Raw genomic sequence first — 11,627 nt, forward strand, 5'->3', positions numbered from 1 at the left:
TGCGATCCATTTAGTTTATTTTCATATAGTATCTTTACCAGCAAGGTTAACTCAGGGCCGTCAACAAAGTATTTTTCTGCAAAATATATGCTATAAACTAAGCTGAGCTTCTAAATTTGCACAGATTCAGAAGCAGTATTAATGTTTGTGGCAGCTGACTTTAAACTTCACAGTAATGCCTGTTTTATCCTTGCTTTAATTGTCACTGTAAAAGAAGTGGAAGGAAAGTCCCCTGAAAGACATTACCACAGTAAACTGATTGAAAATGAAGCACCTCTTAATGACTATTAATCTGCTTTCAGATGGTATCCACCAGTGCTTTCTCGTGCCTCCCCAGTGGCTGCTCACCACTGGGGGTGTCGACGAAACTGTGATGCATCGAAGTGCAAAACCTCATGTCCACCTGAGAGCCCCCCTATTGTGTGTTCCCACGATCCCTCTCGCTCGCACTCTGAGGCTAACAGGATTGGACGTGGGCACTGGGGTGTGTGTGCGTACCTCGCCCTAGGCATTGCCACAGAGATCCAGGCCAGCAGAAGATGTGAGCAGAGTCTGCCCTTCACACAATGAACTCCTGGCTGGTGTCACGTAACAAATGAGCTCTGCTGAGCATTGCATCTCCCTGTATGTAGAGGCTTCTTCTATTTCTGAGAAAAAGCCCTTATTTATCCATGGCTTTTGAACCAACGAAAGGAAACTGCTCAAGTGCTTTAAGAGTAAAGCAAGGTAACTCCAGTATCAGAATGTCACAAATCCCTTTTATTCATTTTAATGCATCTCTTTTACGTTCTCATAATTGTGGCCCCTAATCGGTAACTGCAGCCCATTTGGACTATCCAGCAGAATAGCTGCGAAAGAGCTGAACAACCATGAAGTATTATACTATAATATATTAGAGTAAATAATAAAAGGAGACAGCACTGTTATTGTACCTCCATGTTATTTTGTTATAACTGTTTAAGTAATTTTGTCGTTTCATGGGATTTGGCTGTATTTTAGCATATATGGGTATCAACGAGGTCGGGAACACTTAAAAATATTTGCCATTGAAACTAGTGGCAATTACATCTGATTTATGAGAAGTCAACTTCTAGGAATGCACTATGTTTGAACAGGGAGAGGGAGAGTACATACATTCTTAAACATTCTCAAATTACGAGCAACTGCAGCTTGTACATGAGATGTTGGCAACAAGCCATGTGTTACAGAAGCTTCAGGTTGTATACAGCATTGATTTTACTCGAAGCTGTGCTCTTCGCTCATCACAGCACAAGGTCTCTGTCAAATATTTTCCATCAAAAGTGGAAAAGGTATCAAAATGCTAGTTTGTCAACATGCCATTGTTGCTGATATGTGTATGTATTACACTTTAAAATAATTTAAATTGTTTGATTTACCAGGGTTTGTTCTGCATGATCTCTACTTGTTTTCAAGAGATTCAGGAAAGAGAAGTTGTGAAGCTGAACTTTCAGACCTTTAGTAACTATAAGTAACAGATGAATCAGAAGTCATAATTCATTTTTAAAATATTAATAAAGTATTGACCCTCAAGGAAATAACATGCAGCTACAGGAATGTGGTATGTATACAACGACGTAGTGACAGCAGCAAAGTTCTTACAAAAGAAGCTTTTGATAGCGTTTGGCACATTTGACACTACGAATTTTGGGAGTGGAATTCGTGGTAACAAGTGGTCTCTGTAGGGGGTTGGAATACTGAACATGGGTACCCATTATAATAAAGGATGCGATACCCTTAGTATTGTATTTGGGGGTTGGGGGGGGGGGGGGGGGGCTTATTACACCACAATCAAAGACCAGCAATCCAGTAGGCAGCAGGCAGGTGTGACTTTGTCACATCATGACTCCACCTATAACACTCTTTTAACACTGTAGTAAATACAGCAAATTACTATATTAGTAAAAAAAAAAATGCACACCTCAAATGCAATAATATGGTATGAAGTCTATTATATTTAGTTACTGCGATGAAGGGTGGAAAACCAAGTAAAGAAGACAGTTCTTGAAAATCATATATTTTTCCACCAACAAACATGCAGTTTGTTTTCTTTAAGGCATACATTCTGGAATACCCAGAACAGGCACTCATAAAAAGCAGACGACATGTGCCGTCCAAATACAATCCCATGTGTCAGAGTAAAAAAAGTCACTGATAACTCCATTAACAGTGAGGACCAGCAATGTTGCCCTCCAATCATAGCTGGCCAGAGTTTGTTTTATCCCCAGAAACACTTTACATAAAGCTCATTTGTTGAACTGTAGACACAATCATTTCTAGAAAAAGGGGTTTTTCTTTGTGCATTAAAAATAAAGCTACGAAAAGTTTTAAATGATTGCAGTTGATCTCAAATGGCAGTGTTTTTCCTCTCACTGAACTCTGGGAAATGATCAAATTTACCAATTATTGAGCATAATTAGTAAGTTGCTTTGGAGAGAAGTGTCAGCTAAATGAGTAAATGTAAATGTAAATTATTGAAAGTAAAATGCTTAAACTACACAAAAAATAAATGAACTAGAGCATTGCTGAAATCTGAGCAATATGCCCATGCAACAGATCATTTAGATTTCACAATAAAGACCTCGGCGGGGGGGATGATGACGACTAGGCACTCTGGGTAATTTGCCACCTGCACATCTATATGTGAAGGAGAAAAGATGTGCAAAGATGTTAGTTCATTGCTTCCACAGTGACATTGTTTCAGTATGTCACACCCGCGTTAAACAGCAACAAATGACATTTGAGACATTTTACATAATATAATAAATTAATATTAAAATAAACATATGCAACAAAAGTTTTGAATGCAAAAATACCGAAACTGATAATACACTTAAAAACAACCTGCACTTGACCAGTGAAACTAAGAGATGCTTAATTTTTTCAGCATTTTTGTTGCTTTTCCTTCCTTATTAATAAAAAATAAATTTTTAAAAAAAAAATACAAAAAAAGGTTTGCTCCCATTCAGTAGACAGAGCTCCCTTCTGTGAGATGATCCCCAATAACACACTGTACACTGTAGGGTCTCACTGGCAGAGCAGCGGAGCTTCATGAAGCTCTGAGGAGCTTTTCTTCATGTTCTGTAAGGACCAACACAAAACAAAGTCATTCAATGCAACTTGGCTATGAGAAAGAAGTGCAGAAATCACAAGGGAAGTGCAGACGCCTATGAAAGAAGAAGGCAGCAACATCCTGTTGCTGAAATGATTATCTTGTAGATTTATGGAAACTACCGTAGTTTCTCAACAGTATGGTATCGCGTATTATAAACCTATTCCACATCAAATGTGCAAAAACAACCCAAGCAAGACTAAATGATATTAAAGAACATTTAATTTTTATACACTGAGACATTTAGTGATGTTGAGAGACCCCATTAATACCACTTCCACCCCAACCTTGTGCTTCATGGGGGGTCTGATGTCACACAAACAGTATATGGGATTGACTACCAGAAGCTAGGGGTGCACAGAGGATCAGCTCAGTATAGCCACTACAGTGACCGAGCTTAAAGATCCATTTGGGATAAGAGAGTGTGTTACCTTTGAAACACCAGCAACGAGACAACTTTCAGATAATGCAAAATTGTGTGTCTAAGTGCAAAGGAGAAAGAGAAAGGCAAAAGCATTCATATCAGTTAGGGTTAGTCTCTTGTTGAATTTCAAAGTACATCCACTAAATGAAGGCAGAAACCCTAAAATTAAAAAAAAAAAAAAAAAAATATATATATATATATATATATATATATATATATATATATATATATATATACACATATATATATATATATATATAACAGAGTGAATGACAACATTAGTAACTGTTTTTGAGTCATATAACCAGCTCCCTAACAGTACTTATGCACTAAATAATAATATTTTTGCATTTAAGTTATTCAGATTTTTAAACTAAATATACCAACTCCTGAACACAACAGGGAGTAAATGTCTGTAACTCCATTTGTTCATAAGTCAAAAGTTACTTTTACTAGTAAGTCACAATCAATAAAAAGCAAACAACAGAGGCTTCCTTTGATTTATTTACTGGTTATGATCTGTAGAAATTAGGTATAGCTAAAATAAAAGATACCTTACAAAAAACACTTTTACTAACTTTTAGTTACATTGAAATTCAAACTCCTATGTTGATTTTTTGAATTTACCAAGCAGGAACGGCTTCTATCAAGAACTAGCAGTGACTGTCAGAGAACTGTATTATATATATCTTCAGTAACTAAGCTTAACTAAGAGGAAACATGTCAGGTAACTAAACAGGTAAACAACACTGGGCTGGTTGGTAACTAGGCAACAGGTAAAAAAAAAAAAAATTAGCCATTACAAAGCAGCATCTCCTGCCACATCAATCACTTTCACTCTACAAAAGCGAGCGAATAAAATCAAAAATAAACTAGAAAATGTTTGTATTTTGCCAAATTCATAGCTCTACCATTCATAATGTGAAAAAATGGTGCATATATACATTTTCAAAGTGAAACACCCCATGAGTAGTGATTTTATTCAAACTTGGGTGGATATTTGCTGTCTGATGTCAACTAGCTAACAGTCAAATTATTAATTGGTAAATATCAAATATGAAAAAAACCTGGGCTACCTTTAAACCTGTATAGACAGACCTGGGGAAATCTTTATGCTGGAAGTCAACAGGCTTATTTTGACTGGGCTGTAAATACCACGAACAAAGACCAGTTTCCACAAACGCATGGGATGTATCCACAGAGCATTGAAAAGGTTGCTGACAAGATGCTAAGGGTACGAAAGTCAGAGGTACTTACAGACACACTGTACCAATCCAGCGCTGCAATGTGAGGAAGATCACAGACAGACAGACAAAGGTAAAGGGGCCACGTAGTAAACCAGACGAGAAAAAAAAGGAGTGCTTTCATAAGGGAGTGGGAAGGTGAGAACATTTTGAGGAACCAGGGACAAAAAAGGGTCGGGGTGGGGGGATGACACTGACCGGTGTGGACAGAACTGCAGAGAGCTGTGGCACCATGCAAAGGGACAGGGAGGCTGGGGAGGCCTCTGGGATAGACTGATCGTCTATGCCTTCAAAGCGGCTCTTCTTGGTGGGCTCTGGGCTGGTCAGAGGGGTGATGCTGTTCCGCCTGATGAGCGTGCCAGGACCCCTCTTCACCTGCTGAACATGGAAAGGTGTGTGTTCATGCCATACTGCGGATGGAAAGGTGTTGGTATTGTCTAAGACAGCAGTTTTTAGGGCGTCACACAACTTACCTCTGGCCTGTCCCTGTGAGTGTCAACCGCTTCAACATTCAAGAAGATTGACTCAACCTTGCACCCTGTGCACAGAAGAGCACCAGCACTCACACTGATTAGTCAAGCAGGTATAATAATAATAATAATAATAATAATAATAATAATAATAATAATAATAATAATAATATGGGTAGCATGGTGGTGCAACGGTGGCACAGGTGCCTCACAAAAAGTGGGCTACATGTTTGGACATAGGTTCCCTGCTGTCTGTGTGGAGTCTGCATGTTCTCCCTTGTTTGAGTGACTTTCCCCCAGGTGCTCTGGTTTCTTTCCACAGTCCAAAGGTGTGTTTCTAATACACTGATGAATAAATTGCCCATAATGGATCCATGAATGCATGAGTGTGCGCGCTGCTGCTCTGCGGTAGACTGTAGTCTTGTCTGGGATGTGGTACCATATTCTTCTGGCGTAGGTTCCGGACAACAGTCACCCTGCCTTAGTATAAGCAGCTTTCTATAGTGAGTGAGTGAGCAAGCAAATAGTATTTCATCAATCAGGCAGGTAATTAGTAAGATAAGCCATTGTCCAAGGTGATTCACAGGGATAAATAATAAGTTAAAACATTATCAGTGACTACTGAGAGAAGAGCAGGCCTCACCGTATGCCACCGGGGTGAGCTTCAGTACTGTGTGTAATGGGCACTTGAGATACGGCATCTCGTCTGGAACACACATTAATAGATGCATCGCAACAGGAATACTGCAACAAAGTCTGCAAAATTGTGTTTCTTTACCAGAAATTAGTACCTCATCGCTTAATGCAATCTTTTCTTGAAAGTAATAGAAGATTGGCTTGTTGTCAAAAGCCCTGCTATATTGTAATTTAGAATTTAGTCGGAATTTTTTAAAAAAAAAAAAAAAAAACAGAACAATTACATTTAGCTGACAATATTCTCCAAAGCAACTTTCAATGTTAAAGTACCTAAAAAATGACCAGTTTTTACAGCTGGGCAATTTTATTGAAGTAATGTATTGTAAACACCATGCTGAAGGGTACTACAGTTGGGGAGGGGGGGGGGGGGGGTTAACCTCTTCAAAAGTTTGCATCAACAAAGGGTGGGCTACTTGAACGTTCATAAGAAGAGAACCAACTGCACATCATACACAGCCATACAGTGCAATGCTGTTTCCCCAGAAATGGTGCAACACCCTAGAAGATACCTCACCAGCACTCTTGTCCAGAAAGTATGCCAGGAGGCAGCGCATGACAGCCTGGTGGCAGATAACTAACACGTTCTCCTGTCGTTCCAGCTCCATGATGACCGGCTCCAGCCGCTGGACTAGGTCCTGGTACGACTGGACATTGAAACAGGCAGCGATCAGACAGCTCTGATATACAGAACCCTAGGTTTCTTCATATCCTAGTATTGTGAGCATTACCACCCTAAATCTAGAGGGTCATTTTAGGTCATCATGGTAACACACCTCCCCTCTGGGATAGCGGTAGTAGTACTTGTCTTGGTCCCGCAGTGCAAACTCTTCTGGGAAGCGCTCCTTGACCTCCTCATAGGTCATCTCCTCACACACCCCCTGTGCGCAATGACACCCATTTAGAGAATAATTGGAATTTTTTTGGATATAAATTGCCAAAAAATGTACACAAGGTACTGCTATGAAAGCACAAACTGTTCTCTACAGGTATGAATGTCAATAATTGATATAAATTGGGGAAAAAAAAAAAAGTTGGTGCTAAGCTTTAGAAGAATACACCAACCCACAGCATCAATCTCATTGAGCGCCTTCCACTGTTCGTAGGACACACCCAGTGCCTCGGCCGTCTGAATACTTCTGCGCAGTTGGCTGCTCCACACCTTCAGTTCCTGTAGGTTCTGTAGCTCCATGAACTGAGCCAGGGCCACTGAAAACTGGAGATAATGTGGGGTTGAGGGAGGTGTCCACAACACACACACGCACACACACGCACGCACACACGCGACACGCACACACGCGACACGCACACACGCGACACGCACACACGCGACACGCACACACACCTTTCTGCCCTTGACAGACAAGCTGGAGTCTCCACCCAGTCGGCCCTGCAGATTGTCTTCACTTTCACCATGACGGCAGAGGTAGATGGTGCGTGGCTGCACATGGATGTTCATCAGGTAGTACACAATTCTGCTCTGGACATGGTCCTGGACCCTGTTTACCAGGAACCTGCGGCCCACGTCAATCACCTTGATAAAGGAGAGGTTCCTGGAGACAGGTACGTGAAGGCTGAATGCAACAGGTGCCAACCGACATCAGTGTGTTGACACACATTCACATGAACACCTCTATCACTTCTGCCATGTGTACCTGTCATACTCATCAGGGTCCAGAGGTTCATAAGTAGCCTGGTAACATTCAATCCTTTTCTGGAAGTCCACCACAGCATCCGTCATTTTGCAATCTTGGTAATCCGGACTGGATACTTTTACTTCCTGTAAAAAGCAGGAACGGAAGTAACGGAACATGGGAAACACAGCGAGAATCACCAAAACCATGCAACCAGAGCGGTAGCTTCAGATCAGGTGATTCAAGTACAAAATAGGAAAAATTCCAAAATAACCCGTGTTTACAGCAGATTTAGCAAATTTCATAGTACATGTGGAGTTCTTACCATAATATTTGTGGCAATTACAGCAGGGTCATCACACACTGATTCAATGAAGAACATCTGCAGACAAAAAAATTCCATCGTCTTATTACAGGCAGCACATTGTGCAGTGTCCGATAGACTTCCAATGCTCATGGCTATTCCCCTAAATTCATGTTGGCAGCAAGAAGTTCTGAGTCCCAACATAGTCATCCATCCAATTTCAATAACCACTTATTTGAGCAAGGCTGCAGTGAACCAGAGCCAATCCCAGAAGCATGGGCACAAGGCAGAGGGGGTACACCCTGGACAGGATTCCAGTCCATCACACCAATAATCATACCAACCTTAAATCCATTTTCATATCCAAAACATAAGATCATGTCCCTTCTGTCCCTTGTAGTATTTGTTGCATCAAAGACCTTGAGGAGAACAATTGACAATGGTTGACATGACTCCCTTTTGCCCTTGTCATGCTTTAAATCCATTACTGTCAGGTGGGCAAGTGGCACGCTAGTGTACTTACAGCAACCTGACCACCTTCTTTGGTCAAGTAAGCGTGTACGTCCCTCAACGCCGCAACTGCACAATGCCTGCAGAGGACAGGCGTAATGAGGAAGGCTCGCGGTAAACACCATACCATGTCAATCATCCTGCCTTGTTTCTACTCACTGCCGAATTTTCACAGCATCCTGATTGTCAGGCTTGAAGAAATCATACGAGCTGTAGTTCTTGACCGCTTCCCTCCGATATTCACCCACGTTGAACACTAAAACCAGACAGGCCACAGGAATGCAGCAGAAACATGAAAGGCATCTCTACTCAAAATGCAAGATCCTGAAAAACAGGACCACAGAAGTAGGAAAGCTTATGATCTACCAGCTGTACCAAGGAGGAGGACCAGAAGGCACAGGCGATAACTACAGAATGAAAGCTTTTCCATGCTCATAATATAGGACTGTACCAATACTGTAAGACTGTTATACACCAATCCTACACCTCTGACTAACAACTTTTCATCAAAAATGAGACATCGTAGGTGGGAGAGGAAAATCAATGTTGTAACCTTTTCTCTAGTTTAAAGAGGTACTGAAGTTAAGGGGCATGCTGTCTGATAGATAGGAACCAATTCAATGTATAGAACTGCTGAGCAAGAATGTCCTGTACTGCACATGTCTCTTTGCTTTTAGGATAAAAAGTATAACAGATGAGGTGAAGGGGTTCAGCACTGGGTCATATGTGGGTGAGATATGGGTGTTTTTCTCTTTCTCACGGAAACTGACACAAAGTTTAAAAGTGCTATTGGTGGGATAGTCTGACAAACAAGCGATGTAATACAACTATCAACTTTTTCCATGTATGTGACTTACAACGTATATAAGCACGAGAGAAACTGCTGTAAGTCAGATCTCTCTGTAGGCTCCTGTGAGTGTGTAGACTGTGTCCCCAGTGTCATGTTCCTCCCTCTGCTGTGATTATTTGATTTTCCAGTTCCAACATAAGGCAGAAGGGAATATCCGAGAGGCTAACGGGTACGTGATGTGCAGTACCTTTGGTTGGAAGACCGATCCAGTTGAGGTAGCGGGTCAGTTTCTTAGCCATATAGGTTTTTCCCCGGGCGGGCAAACCCATCATTACAATCAAAGTGGGTGCGTTGGTCAGGTGGGGGTTTCCACTAGCTAGACCAGGGAGATGGTTAGAGAATGATGGTTAGAGCACTGTGTGGTGTATGGGGCTGTCACATATCGAGCAGTGGTCTCCAGCAAGGGGATGTTCCTTCACTTCTCTAAAGACCAAAGGTGGAGAGTTAAAAACTACTAAACTAAAAATACATCTTACAAGCGCAACTGGGACCAAAAGTCTGTTCATTCCTCAAATAGTTTGTAAATCCAACAATAAATCACAGTCTATGAAACCTTAATAACATCTTAATCACTCAATTTATTTAGTAAAACATCAAACAAAGCTATAAGAATTTTAGAAAGAATTCACTTTAAGGCTTATTTTTTAAATTCTATATTCATTAACACATAGGAAACAGGAGCCTCTATCTTGGAAACATTCAACATGAGCAGGGAACTCAATGGATGGGTTACCAGTTTGTTTTATTACTGTTTATTGAATTTAAGCAACATTAAATTTGTCAATTTTAAAATGAATAAAAGAACAAATATTACCCCACAGAAATTGTAAATGGAACAACATTAAGACTTTAACATAAAAAGAATAATAAAAGCAAGATGCACTATTCTTGACCCAAACCATAAGCCTAAACCTCAACCTTAAGTCAAAACTAATACTAACCCCTAACCACTAACCCCTAACCCTAACCCTAACCCTAACCAAATCCTAACCCTACTTCTAATCCTAACCCCAACCGCAACCCATAATCCCAACCGTAATTATAACCCTAAGTGAGCCCAACCTGAACTCTTGACTACTGACCACTGACCAGTTTGACCGTGATTTGGACCAGCGGTTCACCCAGTGATTGACTGAATATCACATCCTCTGTACTCACTTCCAAAATGCAATAAGTGCCACCCCACGGTGCGTCCAGAAGGTGACTCGGGCCAGTCGGTCCACAATCAATCATTGATTCAATGTCACGTGAGGGCCATTCGTTCAGATTCAGTCACGTGCTCGTTCCTGTACACCTGAACGGAGCGGCAGCTCACCGTGAGAGAAGAGTGAGTGAAAAGACGTCGGGCGTGTCGCACTTACATCTCCGAGAAACAGCCGCTTTATCATCCTTGCACGGAATCCAGATCTTTTGGATCCTGTTCTGAGTGAGCTCTCTCGGCATTCCTGTTAACGAACAGAAATCGATTTGATTGATTGTGACTTCCAGTCCACTTCCACGTTCCAGACTTGTCGCAAGAATAACTCTACATTACATTAAGCAAACAATAGACATTCGCCCTAATTCTTCTTCTTCTTATTATTATTATTATTATTATTATTATTATTATTATTATTATTATTATTATTATCGGATGGACATAGCCTAGGACCGCAGATATTCACAGTACGAGCAATGCGCACCCTGACAGTGCGCTATATTTACACCTTCCCAGATCCACTATTTAAATACCCAGCAGGACGTGCAACGTGACAACGTGCCGGACTAACACGTTGGGGGGGGGGGTGAGCGTTCATGTGACCTATGAATTTAAATCAAGGCTTCTGTACGTCAATGGAGAGGGTCGATGCGCGCCCCCCAGCGGTAGTATGCGGTATTGCACCCCGGTAACCCCGTCATTCCTCATTACCTGTTCCCAAATTGGAACTTCCATGCATTGCGGGAAAACGCCACAGCGCGCGGGCGCAGAAACCTTCACAAAATAAAGACACATATGATATGTCTTTTTTTTTTTTTTGTATGATGTCCTATTTTTGATATGAGATAACCAAATAACATTATTCCATAGCATTTTCTTTGAAATTTTTAAAGTTATTGAATGAAATTTTGAATAAAAATTGAAAACAGTTACTGCTTTGACATAAGTAACTCTTGCCAAAAATTTTAAATCCATTTTAAAACACTTTGTGCAAGCACACAAATAATGGTTGACTGACATCTTTCCTTCTCCCAACATACTGGACCTGCAGAATAGTCCTGCAGAACATCCAGGATCTGCCCTTATCTCACAGCAAACTCTTTGTCCAGGCGAGATATCCCACCTGGACTAGTGCAACTCTCACCTGTCTGGCCTTCCGGCCTCTGCCAT

General features: G+C 41.1%; 1 protein-coding gene across 6 annotated transcripts; it reads right to left on the reverse strand.

Annotated features, from left to right (window-relative positions):
• Nucleotides 1-1,782: 1,782 nt before the first annotated feature.
• On the reverse strand, nucleotides 1,783-10,828 carry LOC108935881 (6-phosphofructo-2-kinase/fructose-2,6-bisphosphatase 3-like). Of its 6 annotated transcripts, none has more exons than XM_018754843.2 (15): nucleotides 10,621-10,828; nucleotides 9,447-9,575; nucleotides 8,569-8,665; nucleotides 8,423-8,489; nucleotides 8,244-8,318; nucleotides 7,921-7,977; nucleotides 7,617-7,741; nucleotides 7,307-7,535; nucleotides 7,031-7,177; nucleotides 6,738-6,842; nucleotides 6,479-6,608; nucleotides 5,912-5,974; nucleotides 5,272-5,336; nucleotides 4,997-5,176; nucleotides 1,783-3,099 (listed from the first exon to the last, which is right to left on the reverse strand). In XM_018754843.2, exons 1-15 carry the CDS (start codon nucleotides 10,700-10,702, stop codon nucleotides 3,046-3,048), a joined length of 1,605 nt encoding a protein of 534 aa, XP_018610359.2. In that variant the 5' UTR covers nucleotides 10,703-10,828; the 3' UTR covers nucleotides 1,783-3,045. The 6 variants fall into 6 exon arrangements, with proteins under 6 accessions (XP_018610359.2, XP_018610362.2, XP_018610358.2 ...); XM_018754846.2 differs by lacking the exon at nucleotides 1,783-3,099 and adding an exon at nucleotides 4,232-4,834; XM_018754842.2 differs by lacking the exon at nucleotides 1,783-3,099 and having other exon boundaries at nucleotides 4,232-5,173; nucleotides 7,307-7,514.
• Nucleotides 10,829-11,627: the final 799 nt, after the last annotated feature.

Source organism: Scleropages formosus, chromosome 5 (assembly GCF_900964775.1).
Source record: "Scleropages formosus chromosome 5, fSclFor1.1, whole genome shotgun sequence".
NCBI lineage: Eukaryota > Metazoa > Chordata > Actinopteri > Osteoglossiformes > Osteoglossidae > Scleropages > Scleropages formosus.

What these genes read in the sequence shown, in the direction of transcription:
- LOC108935881 (XM_018754839.2), bottom strand. Translation starts at nt 10,702, where the DNA reads ATGCCGAGAGAGCTCACTCAGAACAGGATCCAAAAGATCTGGATTCCG. An exon ending in TAATTGCCACAAATATTATG is followed by an intron (nt 7,742 to 7,920) that starts GTAAGAACTCCA and finishes TGCTTTTTACAG; the next exon opens with GAAGTAAAAGTATCCAGTCC. An exon ending in ACCGCTATCCCAGAGGGGAG is followed by an intron (nt 6,609 to 6,737) that starts GTGTGTTACCAT and finishes TTCAATGTCCAG; the next exon opens with TCGTACCAGGACCTAGTCCA.